Raw genomic sequence first — 13,478 nt, 5'->3', positions numbered from 1 at the left:
TGCCCGCGGCGAGCGGCCGAACCCACACTCCTTCGTTCAATACCGCGGCAACACTGTAATAGCATTGCGTAACCGCAGGAAATGGCATGGATTTCGGATTGTCATCCGTTGCCGGAGAAGTGCATCGCTTCGCATAGAGCTCCCCACATGTCCGGGTTGAATGCTGGACGCATCACTGGCACCTTGCTTCGCTCCCATTCCTCCGAAACCATGTTGTGCAGGTCTACACTACTTGAATAGCTCTCCAGCCTCCATGTTGGCGCGTAAATCCTGCATCAATTGGTCGAATCCCGCATCCGTGGCGGCCTAAATCATGTCCGGCATAAGGCACCGTGAACCCATCGCACGGCCAACTGCGTTTAGATGTTTAAGTAGTTGCGTCAGGAACCCGCGGTACGCTACGGAATGGTGCACTCAAGGCAAACGTTGCAGCCTCAGGCCACCGACCAATGACGTCGCTCTAGAGGCAGCTATTTGTTCAACTCACTGGTCGCTCGAATCGAATCTCATTCCTTCCAAGTAACCTCCCCCCCCCCCTCGAACGACTGACAGTACTCGAACGAACATGAGTGAGGACGAAGCCGAAAAGTGTAGGAAACAATCCGGGAACAGGGTTTACATCCCTTCTGACGCGTACTAGATGACGAGAACTTTGTGCCACGCCAGATTGCATGGCAGTTTGGATGCATAGTTACCCTCATCCAACCGACCGTTATACTAAAGCAGGGCTCAAACGTTCGGCCGTCAGAAGAAAGCGCGATGCGGCTTGTCAGGAAACAGCTCCCAAATATACCGGTTCCCGTAGTCGATGGATCATTTTACGAATGCGACGAGGCCGGCCCTGCGTATGGCGAGCTATTGATGTCCTTCATTCCGGGAAGGACACTCAAATCGGCTTGGGCCGAGCTCGATAAAGCCGTCAAGGACCGCATCTGTCAGGATATATGGGACCTTGTCGCCCAGATTCGCAGCATACCACGTCCAGATGATCTAGGTACCAATCTTTACCGCACCGTCGATGGCTCTCCATCTCGGGACCCCCTCCTCGGTTCCAGGCACGACATTGCCCCGCGCGATCTGGATGATGATACCCTGCGGGGACGCATCTGGTCTCGATACATTGCTACAAATGGCCTTTCTTACCGGGACTCGGCGGATATCCCAGACACGCTTCCGCGCTCCAGCACATCGGTTTTCGCCCATGGCGATATCAACCCCCGGAATATCATCGTGGATGAAAAATGTCACATTGTCGGTCTGCTCGATTGGGAGTCCTCCGGATGGTTCCCCGACTACTGGGAGTTTGCGCAGATGATGAAGTTCTGCGACCCAGCCGAGCACGAATGGCAGCGCTGGATGAAGGAGACCAGGCCGGAGCCATGGGACATCACAGCCATACAGAAGGCAAGAAGGGTATTGTTTTAATCCCAGGAAAATGGCATCCGCAGGAGCTGGGGCCTTGCCGGGGCACCAGCGACACATTGTCGTCCCCTCATACTTCGCCATCGACGTACCGCCAATGCGTGTGCGGAACAAAACTGGGGCCTCGTTTGACCGCCAGCCATTGTTTCCGGTACTTGCTCCCATGATTTCGTCATCGTTCAAACCTCTGCCAGCTGAATTGCAAGTACATGAATAGGCCTGAATATAAATGGCCTGTCATGTCGATAGGCACCGGCCAATCTGGGGTTGATACTCGTATGTACCGAATACATGTGGATGGACATGTGCAATCGCAAGGGAAAGGTCCAATTGCTGGAAGAATCACAGCTGGCGCCAGCAGAGCCAACAAGGAGGCTCGAGGGCAAGTAAGCGCCGGCGTCAGGCGCTTCGCGTGTTTGAACCCGCCCCATTGGCGAACAGCCGGTTGTTCCTTGGCTCCTGCGGTCTATAAAACCCGGATAATCGTGGCACGATTCTACTTCAGTCACGAACACCACGCATGAACAGGCATCGCCTTGTTTCCTTGTTTTCGTGAAGAATCAGCATGGCTGACACGAACAGCACCCCCATCAATCGCACTATTCTCCCTGGCCGCGAGTTTGTCGTCCGACCGGGTGGTTCACAATGGACCCGCCAGCTCGACCGCAGGACGGGTGAGCCCTCTGGTGAATGGAAGCCGGTCGAGGCCCCCGTGGCGGAGGAATCGAAGCCTGCGACGCTTCAGCTGTCGGTTGTCGTGGAAAATCAAGCGGAAGGGGAGCCGAAACACTGGTCGTTGTTCTGTCATCGACCCGACGCCTCAGGGAGAGGAAGGGGGCAAGTCTGGCAGGTTACGGGCGATGCGGAATGCATGCAATACTATCACGAGCCGGACGGTGATGCCTTAAGCTCCATCTCCTTTGCTTGGCATCAGGTTCTACACTCCAACCTCAGCGACTCCCAGTTCGCAACAGCCGATCGCATCGCCAAGTCAACGCCACCACCTCGGGCAGCAAATCGGGCGGCGGTGAAGGAGAACTGCCAGGGCTGGGTGATTAACGTCTTATGTCGCCTAGTCCAAGAGGGCATCGTGGAGCAGAGAGCTGTCACGGTGCTACAGGGGCATATGGACCCCATCTGACGAGCTCGGCGGGCGCGGGGTCGGTAGCATCGGGGAGATGGCACAGCGTTCCACACGACATCTGCTTCATACTGTATCATGGGCCATGTCCCCACGCCTCGACCCCATCCCTCATCAACACGTTCTCTCGACAATATGTCTTCAACCTGCTGTCCGTCCTCAACACTGCTCGTCGATGACGCAGCTCCAAAACACTGTTATCGCTATCACGCCCGGACACCCACCGGCCTACATCGCAGACTACAGCTCGGCCAGGGTACATCTTCCGCGTCGGTGGGAAGTTGAGCGTCACGGCACCGGCATGTAGCAGTAATTCCCAACGGTAGTGACCGCATCGAATGGCCACTCCAGGCCCCAAACACCCCATCACACCCTTCGCTCTCATGCTCCCCCTCGCAGGCCAAGACCCGCACAGGACGATACCGTCTCGATTCACGAGGAGACATGACATCAGACACGATCGCACACACGAAAGTTGCCACTGCCGTGATGGGTCTTCGGATCCTCGATGACGTGCGTCATGACACCGCAGAGCGTCCGGCCGTCCTGGAGGTAGACGACACGGGCCGGCGTGTTGGTATCGTGCCTCTCGTCCTTCGGATACGGCCTGCCGTCTTTGTTGACGGGGAACTCGAACAGCCTCGGGTTCCGTTCGTTGCATCTGTTATCCGCGCCGTAGAATCGGAGCTGGGCACCACCGCCGGACTGGCCGCCGAAGGCATGCGGGAATCTGCACAAGGGTGTGCCGTCTGTCAGTCGGACCGTCCGGCACTTTCGGGGAGAGGCACAGGGTCATCGGAGAGGGGGGCATACCCGGACCTGCCAGTTGTAACGCCTCCCAGTCGGACGCCATCCAGGGCCCATTGCTCGCGGATGACGAACGAGCCGAGGTTGGTGAGGCAACGGAAATTGGCAGCCTGCGATTGTCATGAGCATGTTCCGTGCCTCGCCAAGGAAAGGGGGTTCGGGAGCAGAGCCAAGCATACAGCGGCCGAGGCCAGCGCAAAAATGACGAGGGTACCCTTGAGCATCATGTTGGGCCAGAGTCGGTAGTCGATGGCTTGGTTGTATCCTAGCAGTCAACGGCAACCATGGGTTCCAGAGACGACCTGCTCTCCATCCTCGAGGGATCTCTCCTTCATCTTATACGCCGGAGCCGGCGCATCGACTCCCTTTTGTCGTGTTGCCGTCCCATCGGGGAGCTCACTTACACGCGAACAGGGACAGGCTTGGGAAGGCCAGCGTGCGAATCAAACAGTGACCGGATGTCTCATGCGCGCAATAAAACATCGCGACGCCCTGCCTGCTGCAATGGCACTCGGATCAGGTCGAGAGCACATGCAGTAGACGAGTAACTTCTCTGGCGGAAACGGCTCTCAGCCGTGTCTCGAACATGTAGGCGCGCACGCAAAGATGTCTTGCCCCAGCTGCGTCTTGCTTCCGCTGCAGATACGGCTCGCGGCTTGCATTGATGATGCGGTTGATGTCGGCCATTCAGACGGGTAGCATGCAAAGCCCATCATCAACGCACCTCCAACGTTCGCACACGGCATCGCTGGGGGGTTTTTTTTTTCGCCACATGGCCTCTCGATACGGCCGTCGAGCCCATGGAGACGAGACGGCTGACGCGGAATGGGCGCTGCAATGGGCCAGATGAGGCCCGTGTTCCGTCCGTCATGGATGGCATCCATGGTAACAACGGCACCAACGATGGGTAAAAATCTGCCGTCTCCATGGCTGTGAAATGGCAAGAATTATTTCGATGGAATTATCTCAATAGAATGACTTACGGTACAGCTTCCGAGGAACCAGCTTCCACAGCGACCATGTCATCATTTCGTAACATATTGCTCCTTTCACGCGCCGACATGGAAAGAGATCGACATGTGGTTTGGCCGCTGCTCCTTCGGTCATGCCGCATCTGAGCGACATCCTGCCAGAACGGAGGCCGCCTTGATCACCTGCTGCTCCGTCCCCTGCAGCGGTGGAGAGATGATTCAAGTCAATGCCGTACGCGTACGCGATCATCACAGTGAGACCGGTATGGCAGGCATACAGCACGAGAAAATATAGGATGGAACAATGGCAGTTGGTGAAGAAAGCGGCTGGGCCTGGTTTCTTGGGCGAATCAGGTCACCCCATGACGCTTATGGTGGTGTTGACGTCGTCACACACGACGCATCCTTGCCTACTCCTTGCTCCTTGCTCGCGGTTGCCGCCATCTCGTCACATTGTTGTGTCCGCGTCGAGCGATATGATTTGATGATACCGATACCGATATCGACTTCCCCGCTTCTCACATGCGGTGCCGTGCAAAGTGAGGCGACGCTCGCTCACTCGATACGAGCTGGATGCCCCAAGCATCCGACCCCCCCCCCCCCCCCCCCCTTCCCCTCCTCCACCATCAACATTTTGACTCCCAGCTTTCATCCTCAACGCACAGACTCACGTCGAATAGTTCATTTCTTGTCCGAGTTGGCTCCGGCTTCGTCTCCGCCTCACCGCCCATTCTCGCCGTTCTCGTCACATCCCGTCACCATGTCGACGCTCATTTCGCTCCACATATCCGACCCCGACGACTTTGAACAGGAAAAGAAAATTGCCATGACCATCGAAAATGTGGTCAACGGCGTGATCGAGCCGGCGGCGGCAGCCAAGGTCATCGATGACACCGTCGTCGAATACTGTCAATCGGCCCAGTCGTCCTACACGCTGCCGCCGGGCGCCACGGCGCCAACGCGGCCGGCCGGAGACGGCGCCAACGGAGTCCCCCGACCCACCGGATGGCTCAAGTACCTCTGGGACTGCCTCGGCAAAGCCTCCATGACTGTGCCTGCCGACCACCCCGGCCAGGACGGGCTCGTCTGCCTCCTCCAAGCGCTTCAGGGTATGCCCAAGCACACGGTCCCCGTCAAGGTCGGCGTCGAGTTCGTCGACAAGGAGCTATGGAGCCTGACGGCCGACAACGGCTACGAAGGATTTGAGCAGTGGTTATGGGAGCTCGACCAAGGTATGTGCCGCATGTACGCATCCACCACATCCGACCACCCTTGGCCATTTCCTCTGCCGTCCCCTCTGTCTTGCCCTCTGTCTTGCCCTCTGCCTTCCCCTCTGCCGTTCACATGGCCTTCCCGTCCGCTCTCCCTTTGCCTCTCAGGCCTCCTCCCTCCGCTCTCCCACCTTCCCCTTCTCCTCCCTTCCGCCGCAAGAGTAGGACAGAGGGAGGCTCACATGCTTTATTTTTTCCGCACCCCAGGCCACTTCACCGGCACCCAGCAGATTGAGGAGTCCGCGGCCGTCGCCACGTCGTATCTCAACTTCTCGGCCTTTCTGGCTCGCCTCCTCGCCAGTGGAATCGTCGAGGCCACGCGCATGAGCCCGTTGATTCGTCCATCGCCCTTTGCCACCGGGGGCCCTCTCAGCAGCGGAATATACCCCGAAGCCTCCGTGGCGGCGCAGCACTATGAGCCCTATGCCGTCGCTGCCACTCAGTGGCTCCTTCACGCCTCCGACGCCCTCTTCGAGATGTGCTCCAAGGAGACGCTCATTGAGGTCGGTCGTCAGAAGTGGACGCTAGCGCTGTGGAACGGATGGCGGACCAAGTTTGATGCCATCTCCAGGGCACCGCGCTTCAGTCCTCGATGTCGCCGGCTTGCCTCGGAAGCGCTCGACCACATGGCTGAGGCTGAGAGGGCCGGGGTGACAACTGATGTTGTCGGTACCTTTGGTTTCATGTCCATGAAGGAGGACTGATGCTTTTCGTGTGGTAGTTTTCATCTCGTTTGCCATGTCGTACGTAGCAAGAGGCCAGCAGCGATGATCTGTCGTTACCGCTCTGTCCCCCTTTGTCCATGCCAAGTTCGTCTTGTTGGCATGCAATCATCGTGAGCTCGCCACAAGTCGGACACGTCGATATAGATGCGACTCGGAGTTTTTCTTTTTTTATTTATTGTCATCCGCTTCATGTTGTTCAAGTCGGCCGTGGATTGACGTGAACAGTAGAAGAGGGACAAACGTAAGCAATATACGAGAAAGGGTAAAAGATTCTTGATGATAGTGTTAATCTCCAATCTTGTGCTAGAATCTGCCAGCTTTGGCCAAGTGTACAATAGCCGAAACAAGAGTGAATGGCTCGTGAAGCGGCTATGCATGCAAGTTGTACGCACGGAAGCTGCACTCCTCTTGAAACAGCCATGCTCGTGCCCCGATCCGTTTAGAGTCGGTTTCCTGCAGACGAGATGCTACAGTATGTGCAAGTGCATGTACTGGTAACTGCACGTCTCCATGTGGAATCGATGTGCAGGAAAGCTCCCGTAGTTTGATTCCACTTTGAGAACTTCATCCCACTCCATCCCACTAGCATCCCGCGGCTGCAACGTGCCAGGTCATTCTGTCGCAGGCAACTTGCGTAGGCAGCACGTGTCGACTTTGGCGGTGCCTCGTCCGAGGCTTGACTTCATTGCTTTGGTCGACCGCACTCGCCACAACGTGCGCCAAGCCTTCTCGATTAGACTCCTGCATATAAAATACCGCGGAACGTTGACGACGTGGTGCGGTGTAGCTGGAAACGGCCATGCGGACCTGTTCCAAGAGCAGCCGAAGGATTTCAAGACTAGTGATGCTGTAGACGCTTCCCCCAACGATTCCAAAAATCTCCCATCAGACGTTTGGGTTGAAAGAGTTGGCTGCATCAAGCTCTGCCCCAGTTGTCACGCCAGTTCTTAGTTCAGGGGATGCAGACAATGTAGCAACCGAGCAGGGATCATGATGGATTGAGCTCCGTTTGCCTACGCAGATATGTGTGTACATCCGAGGGGTGCAAGCAGTGCGTATTTGGGCAGACGGTTTTGAATCGCGGCCGACCTGGTGTTGCGACGTAAAGCACGATTTTGCAACCATGGCACAAAACGGATTCAGCGTAACGGGTCATGCGGGACGTTTCTGCCGGCCTGTCACCTTCGGACATTGCATCATCAAAACGGTGATTGGAGTAATGGACTCAAGGTTTATGCGTGCCAAGCCTACCGCCCGCTGGCCATGTTCATGGATGTGCTGTATTAACTTGCAAGTGTATCCATGCTTGCACTTCGTTACCGACGCGACGGCCCCGCCGTGTGTCTGGGGCTGGAACTGGTGGCCGCCCACCTTTGGCACCTGGCAGTTTGTGGCCGGCCCGTTGGAAATTTGGTTGGATAGCAGGTTGGATAGCAGGTTGGATAGCAGGTTGGATAGCAGGTTGGATAGCAGGTTGGATGGCAGGTTGGATAGCAGGTTGGATGGCAGGTTGGATAGCAAGTTGGACAGTAGGTTGGACAGCAGGTTGCATAGTAGGTTGGATAGTTGATTGCATAGGTAGCTGACGACATGGCTGGTTTGGGGGCTCCCTACTCACCTTCGGCATGTCCGGGGTTGCACGTAGCCAAGACTTGCTCGCGTAGATGGGCGGTACTGACACATCATCGAGGAACCTTTATCGCTTGCCAAGTCTCGACTTCTTGCGGGGTCCAACTCTCCTTTGCCCCCATGTCGTGCTGGCGGTGAGTGGCTGCGAGAGAGGTTCGATGGTTCATTAGGTAGATGAAAGAAACAGGTCGTTTCCATTGAGCAAGTGCGATGCTGCAGGGTCCCAATTATGGCAAGTCGGCCAATTGCATACATGTACTTGTAGTATGCCGTCATAGAGTGGTAGCCCCCGATTGTTGCAACAGGCATAGGAACACTAGGTATTAGTACCATCCATCTTTCCGTGAATACGACGTACACCCTACTTGCATGTACGGTACACCTGCATGTGCATGTGTTCGCTGCTGCAAGCAGTAAGCAGACCACCAGGTAATAATGAACCTAAACCCGGCTCCACGATCACCATCCACTCTCGGCCGCTGCCGTCTCACTCAGCACATGGACATCCGTCGTCGTATCCGCCAAGCTCCCTTCCTCCACCTGCCAAGCCGCAGCACGCCTCCGACCCTTGTGCCAACGGAACAGTCGTACCGTTCTCTCGATCGAGTCCAATGCTCCATCCATCTCTGCCTCTTCGCATGTGCTTTCCGAGGACGCATCTGGCACCGTCATGTGGTCTGCCTTCGAGCACCAAGAATGTCCTCTCCTCGGAACCGGCAACGGAATGCAGACTCGTTGGTCAACTCAACGACCTTGCATGCACTTCTCTCGACCAACCCAGGCATTGCATGAAGCGGAAACCGGGCCGAATTCCCTTTTGGGGCTCCCTGTCCCGGAACAACGCTCGAAACCTTGACGGGCGGCCCCCCTCTGGGGGTGTGTCCCGACCATGCTGAACATCATCGGCCCCTCCAACTGCCCCTCCATCTGCTTCCTAGCACCCTTTCGCCAGATGGTTGGCAAGGCTCGCGCACCATGCCGCACCGCTGCCCCTCCCTCGGCGCGTAGATGCAGAGAGGCACAATGTGCCGGCCGCTCCATGACTAGTGCCATGCACGACGACCCATGGAATTGAACGCGGGGAATATGGGGTCGTTGGAAAGCTGTCCGCAGTCGTCTGCGTCGCATCCTTGTCCTACCAGCATGGGCCACCGCCAGTTGGCTCATGTCACTTGTTTACCAGGTGCTGAGGAGGAAGATGGAGGAGATGAAGCTTCTCGCAAGGTATAAAATTCCCGTCAACGCCTTGCTAATGTATCGCAGTCTGGGACAGCCTCTACCACTTCATTCTCTACGTTGCCTCGTCGATTGGTGAACAAACTCCACGACTTGCCATACAAACTCGTTCGCGATGAAGTTTGCCTGTCTTCTTGTTCTTGCCGCCGCCGCCGTAGCCAGCCCTGTAGGCTCCGTCGATGACTATGTGAAGTTGCTCGAGAAGAGGCAAAGTGAGTCGGGCGGAGTACAGACTCAATACACGGAAATAGTACTCACAAGACACCCCAAGGCTTTGTCTCCGACACAGACTATAAGAAACTCAAATTCTACGTTCAACACACTTCTGCGGCATACTGCAACATAGGCAAAGCCGCTGGCGACCCCGTCACCTGTCGAGGCACCTGCAACAGTGTCGAGAGAAACCAGGTGTCCATTGTCTCTACATTTGTGTATGAAAAGACCCCCCCCGAGTCTGGTGTTATTCATGCCTGACATGGAACCCAGCGGCCCCCTGACCGCCGTCGGAGGATACATCGCCATCGACCACGCTCGTCACGAGATCACGCTGGCCATCCGCGGCAGCAACAACATCCGCAACTTCATCACGGACATTCTCTTCATCTGGCAGAACTGTGACCTCACTCCCAAATGCAAAGTACACACCGGATTTGCCACGGCATGGCGTGAAATTTCCAAATCGGTCACTCAAGGCATTCAAGATGCTCTCGAGGAGAATCCTAGCTACAAGATCATCATCACTGGACACTCCCTCGGCGGCGCCGTCGCTACCATCGCGACAGCCTACCTCCGCCGCAGCGGCATCGTCGCCGACGTCTACACCTTTGGCACCCCGCGCGTCGGCAACAGCCACTTTGCCGATTTTATGACCACCTCCCACGGTGGCCAGTGGCGTGTCACCCACCGCGATGACCCGGTGCCTCGCCTGCCGCCCATCTTCACGGGCTACCGCCACATGTCCCCGGAATACTGGCTGTCCAACGGAAACTCGGACCAGGTAGACTACAAGCTTCAGAACATCAAGAGGTGCGACGGCACGGCGAACGTGGCGTGCAATGCCGGCACCTTTGGCTTCAACATCGTTGCTCACCTCAACTACCTCGGCCGAACCTCTGGCTGCGCCCCCTTGCCGCTGCAGTGGAAGCGTGACGAAGAGCAGCAGATTTCCAACAAGCAGCTCGAGAATCGACTCAACGAGTGGAGTCGACGGGATCAAGAATTCGTCAAGAATGGACAGGAATGACTTGGGAACGGGATCCCTATCGACGTACTGGGCTCGCGCAAACCCTCCATTCGTCGACAGTCCCATCGGATGAAGCGGCTCCGCTTCCGGGGATTCTCATGGCTACTCGAGGGCTTTCTACAACCCCGTGCATTGCCACTCTTGACAACTCGGTGGTGCGCTTTCCTTTTTGTTCATTCTTGCCCGGTGCATTGTTAGCAAAAGATCAGAACCATCAAACGTACTCTCTCGGATAAAGTCTACATGAGCCGGTCCTGGGGCCTTTGCGGGTCCGAACCATGATCAGTCCATGCCCTCAGTTACCATGCCCTGGGCGTTGGGCACCCCCACCAGGATCACGCCACGAGGAACCCTCACGTCCTTGACCTTCATGCAGCCGAACACGTTGACTTCTTTGATCTTGGGACACGCGCGGAAAATGGCGCGCAGGATCAAGTCGGTCACTTCCTCGCAGAAGCTTATTTCCAACTTCTTCAGCTCGGGGTAGTGGGCCTCGTCGCCAAAGACTTCCTCGAATGCCTGCCTCGGGATGTGTCGGCAGGCATGCACGTTCAAACTCTCCAGCTTGGATCCTGAATGGGCCATCAGAGCCTTGAAGCCCTCGCCGCAGAGACCGACGGATTCGTCGTTGTCACGCGGGCGAGTCGAGTCGACGTGTCGGCACTTTTCAAGATCGAGGAAGCGGAGTGGGGGGTTCTCCCATTTCGTGAAGAGGTCAACGAACCCGCTGTCCGTCATCTTCTCGCTCTCGGTGATTCGCAGCTTCACGAGAGAACGACAGTTCTGGTGAATGGCTTGCAGCACCGTGTCATCGATCACGGGCACGATCTTGAGCGACAACGTCTTGAGTTGGCTCCCGATTCGTGACAGGACGCTGGTCAAGGCAGGAGAAGATATTTGGTTCTGCAGCTGCAAGCCGAGATGCTCGAGTGATGACAGCTCGCCGATGGCCTTGACGCCCTTGTTGCCAAGCTTCTGGTTGTTGGAAACCTTGAGACGGCGAAGGTTAGGACAGGTCTTTGCCATCGTCCGTATGCTCTCATCGCCAAAGTGCTTGTCCGTATAGTACACTTGAAGGTCCTGGAGTCCTTGCCCCTTGTGGGCCAGAAACTGGTGCCATTTCTCTTCGCTCAAAAGATTGGCGCCGTGGAGGTAGAAGCTTTCCAGGGAGGTGTCACGAGATAGGAGGTAGTCCATGACCTCATCTTTGAACTGAATCGCAGCGCGTGCTTTGAATCTTTTCAGATGCGGGGCCACCTGAAAGATGCTCCTAAAGTCCTGCTCGCCCAGCCTTGCACCGTCATATATACGGACGTCCTCCGTTGCAGGTTGCACGAACAGCGGCAGCGTCTCTGGATTCAGCAGCCTCCGCTTGGAGAAGATGCGGGCGATCTTGTCGACAAGGTGATCCGGCAGGTCACCCAAGCTGTCCGCCATGTCAACGTTCTTCGCCAACGTTTGCACGCAGAGGGTGGCGAGGCTCTTCGTGCCGACATCTCCGTCGAGAATGCGACTTTGCCACGCACGACGCGAGCCGACACCTCCTGTCTGTTTCCGCGGCTTCTTCTTCGGTTGACCCTGTTGCTCCTTGGCCATCTGCCTTCCACAGGGGGCACACAGCAGACCGCCGTCGGGGCCGGCAAGAGAGTACGGGGTGACGGTGAATCGCTTGCGGCAGATGGCGCAATTTTCCATTTGACCAGGCATCGGCGCGTGGTGAGCATCGAAGATGGCCTTTGCGATTTCGTCTTCGTCATCGGATGAGTCAAGATACTTCTTTCGCTTCTTGAACGCCTTGCCGTTCTTCATCTTCTCGATTGCCTTCTGCTCGTTGCTTTTCTTTTTCGACTTTGGCACCTCTACCGCGCCACCGCGGGTTGACCGTCTCCGGTTCGTCGTCGGCGCAGTGACAACAGAGTTATCCTCTTCATTTTCCTGCAACCCTTGCACGGCGGCATCCATCCGACGCTGGTCGGCTTCATCCCTGATTTGCCGTGCCGAGATGTTGTGTGACTGTGGGCTTCTGTCAGCAGGGAAAGAATGCGTCGACTCGAGCGCTACTCACGGCGAGGAAGTCCGTCAGGGCCGACTGTCTGAAGATAAAACGTCAGTCGATTCATCGGGGAGAAAAAGGGGGGGGGGGGGGTTTACGGTCCGGTGATATTGCGAACTGGCCGGCCATCTTGGGCGGCGGGTTGATTACGGGACTGGTTCTGACGAGCCCTTGGTCAAGCAGTCAGCAACGAGTCTCGGGGTGGAGGCGGAGGGGGGCGAGCGAACATGATGTCTGCATTTGTCGTGCTTGACTGTCCAGACGATGCGGTGACCGACACGACAGGACAGTCGGGATGATATTCTCGCTGCAGGCTGGCCAAGAGAAATACCCAAAGTTCACAGCGGCTGCGAGAGCGGCAACAACGGAAGTCACTCTAGCGACGGTGCTTGATCGTCTCTAATCCTAGATCGCCAATTGGACCGCGTCGCAGCCATGGCGCGGAGCTAACACGCAGTCAGGTGACGAGCTGGATGATTTAATGACTAGTCAATGCGCACTGTCTATAATCACTGTGCCTGAACGCAGGTCACTGGGTGACATAAAAAGTGGCCCTCTCTAATGATTCAGCGAACAATCCATGATAATCAATACTCTGTACGGAGTGGAATAGTGCTTATTTACCGCCCACGACAGAAGACCAACTTTGATTTGTCCCAACTCACACTCTGCATAGGTGGGCGTGGACTCGACGTACGCTCATATCGCGTAAACTTTCGCAAATACTTGACAAGACAGTGTTCGAGTGCGTCCCAGCGAAGGCTCGAGGAATTTAGAAGCAAGATTGTTCATCATTGCTCGATGAAATTACCAGCAACAGCTAGGAGGCGATGGGGATTTTATTTTGTCCTCGACATGACTTCGTGCATGAGTGCGGAGATGTACAGTTACGGGACTCGTTCGCACTGTCTCTCAACCCCTTTTCCCTGCACGTGCCTTCGTGTTAAGTGCTAACGCGAGAGTGAAGTGAATTTGGCGCC

The 13,478-nt window shown here is 56.3% G+C and overlaps 6 protein-coding genes across 6 annotated transcripts; 4 read left to right on the top strand and 2 right to left on the bottom strand.

Annotated features, from left to right (window-relative positions):
- Nucleotides 1-565: 565 nt before the first annotated feature.
- DCS_04267 (protein kinase domain protein) lies at nucleotides 566-1,812 on the top strand (the record flags this gene model as incomplete). The annotated part of the gene is made up of 3 exons (XM_040801579.1): nucleotides 566-590; nucleotides 641-1,413; nucleotides 1,672-1,812. The coding sequence occupies 3 exons, from the start codon at nucleotides 566-568 to the stop codon at nucleotides 1,810-1,812; spliced, it is 939 nt and encodes a 312-aa protein (XP_040656612.1).
- Nucleotides 1,813-1,987: 175 nt separating this feature from the next.
- Nucleotides 1,988-2,563, top strand: DCS_04266 (uncharacterized protein; the record flags this gene model as incomplete). Its single annotated transcript, XM_040801578.1, has 1 exon — nucleotides 1,988-2,563. The coding sequence occupies one exon, from the start codon at nucleotides 1,988-1,990 to the stop codon at nucleotides 2,561-2,563; it is 576 nt and encodes a 191-aa protein (XP_040656611.1).
- A 450-nt stretch (nucleotides 2,564-3,013) lies between these two features.
- Nucleotides 3,014-3,597, bottom strand: DCS_04265 (uncharacterized protein; the record flags this gene model as incomplete). Its single annotated transcript, XM_040801577.1, has 3 exons — nucleotides 3,014-3,293; nucleotides 3,377-3,480; nucleotides 3,550-3,597. The coding sequence occupies 3 exons, from the start codon at nucleotides 3,595-3,597 to the stop codon at nucleotides 3,014-3,016; spliced, it is 432 nt and encodes a 143-aa protein (XP_040656610.1).
- Nucleotides 3,598-5,101: 1,504 nt separating this feature from the next.
- DCS_04264 (uncharacterized protein) lies at nucleotides 5,102-6,316 on the top strand (the record flags this gene model as incomplete). Its single annotated transcript, XM_040801576.1, has 2 exons — nucleotides 5,102-5,573; nucleotides 5,820-6,316. The coding sequence occupies 2 exons, from the start codon at nucleotides 5,102-5,104 to the stop codon at nucleotides 6,314-6,316; spliced, it is 969 nt and encodes a 322-aa protein (XP_040656609.1).
- Nucleotides 6,317-9,317: 3,001 nt separating this feature from the next.
- Nucleotides 9,318-10,445, top strand: DCS_04263 (lipase; the record flags this gene model as incomplete). Its single annotated transcript, XM_040801575.1, has 3 exons — nucleotides 9,318-9,414; nucleotides 9,474-9,633; nucleotides 9,689-10,445. The coding sequence occupies 3 exons, from the start codon at nucleotides 9,318-9,320 to the stop codon at nucleotides 10,443-10,445; spliced, it is 1,014 nt and encodes a 337-aa protein (XP_040656608.1).
- Nucleotides 10,446-10,727: 282 nt separating this feature from the next.
- On the bottom strand, nucleotides 10,728-12,627 carry DCS_04262 (DNA repair protein Rad7, protein; the record flags this gene model as incomplete). The annotated part of the gene is made up of 3 exons (XM_040801574.1): nucleotides 10,728-12,458; nucleotides 12,511-12,538; nucleotides 12,617-12,627. 3 exons carry the CDS (start codon nucleotides 12,625-12,627, stop codon nucleotides 10,728-10,730), a joined length of 1,770 nt encoding a protein of 589 aa, XP_040656607.1.
- Between the last annotated feature and the right edge of the window lie 851 nt (nucleotides 12,628-13,478).

This window comes from Drechmeria coniospora, chromosome 02 (genome assembly GCF_001625195.1).
Source record: "Drechmeria coniospora strain ARSEF 6962 chromosome 02, whole genome shotgun sequence".
NCBI lineage: Eukaryota > Fungi > Ascomycota > Sordariomycetes > Hypocreales > Ophiocordycipitaceae > Drechmeria > Drechmeria coniospora.
Note: the sequence above shows the minus strand (reverse complement) of the source record. Positions and strands in the feature narration are given on the sequence as shown.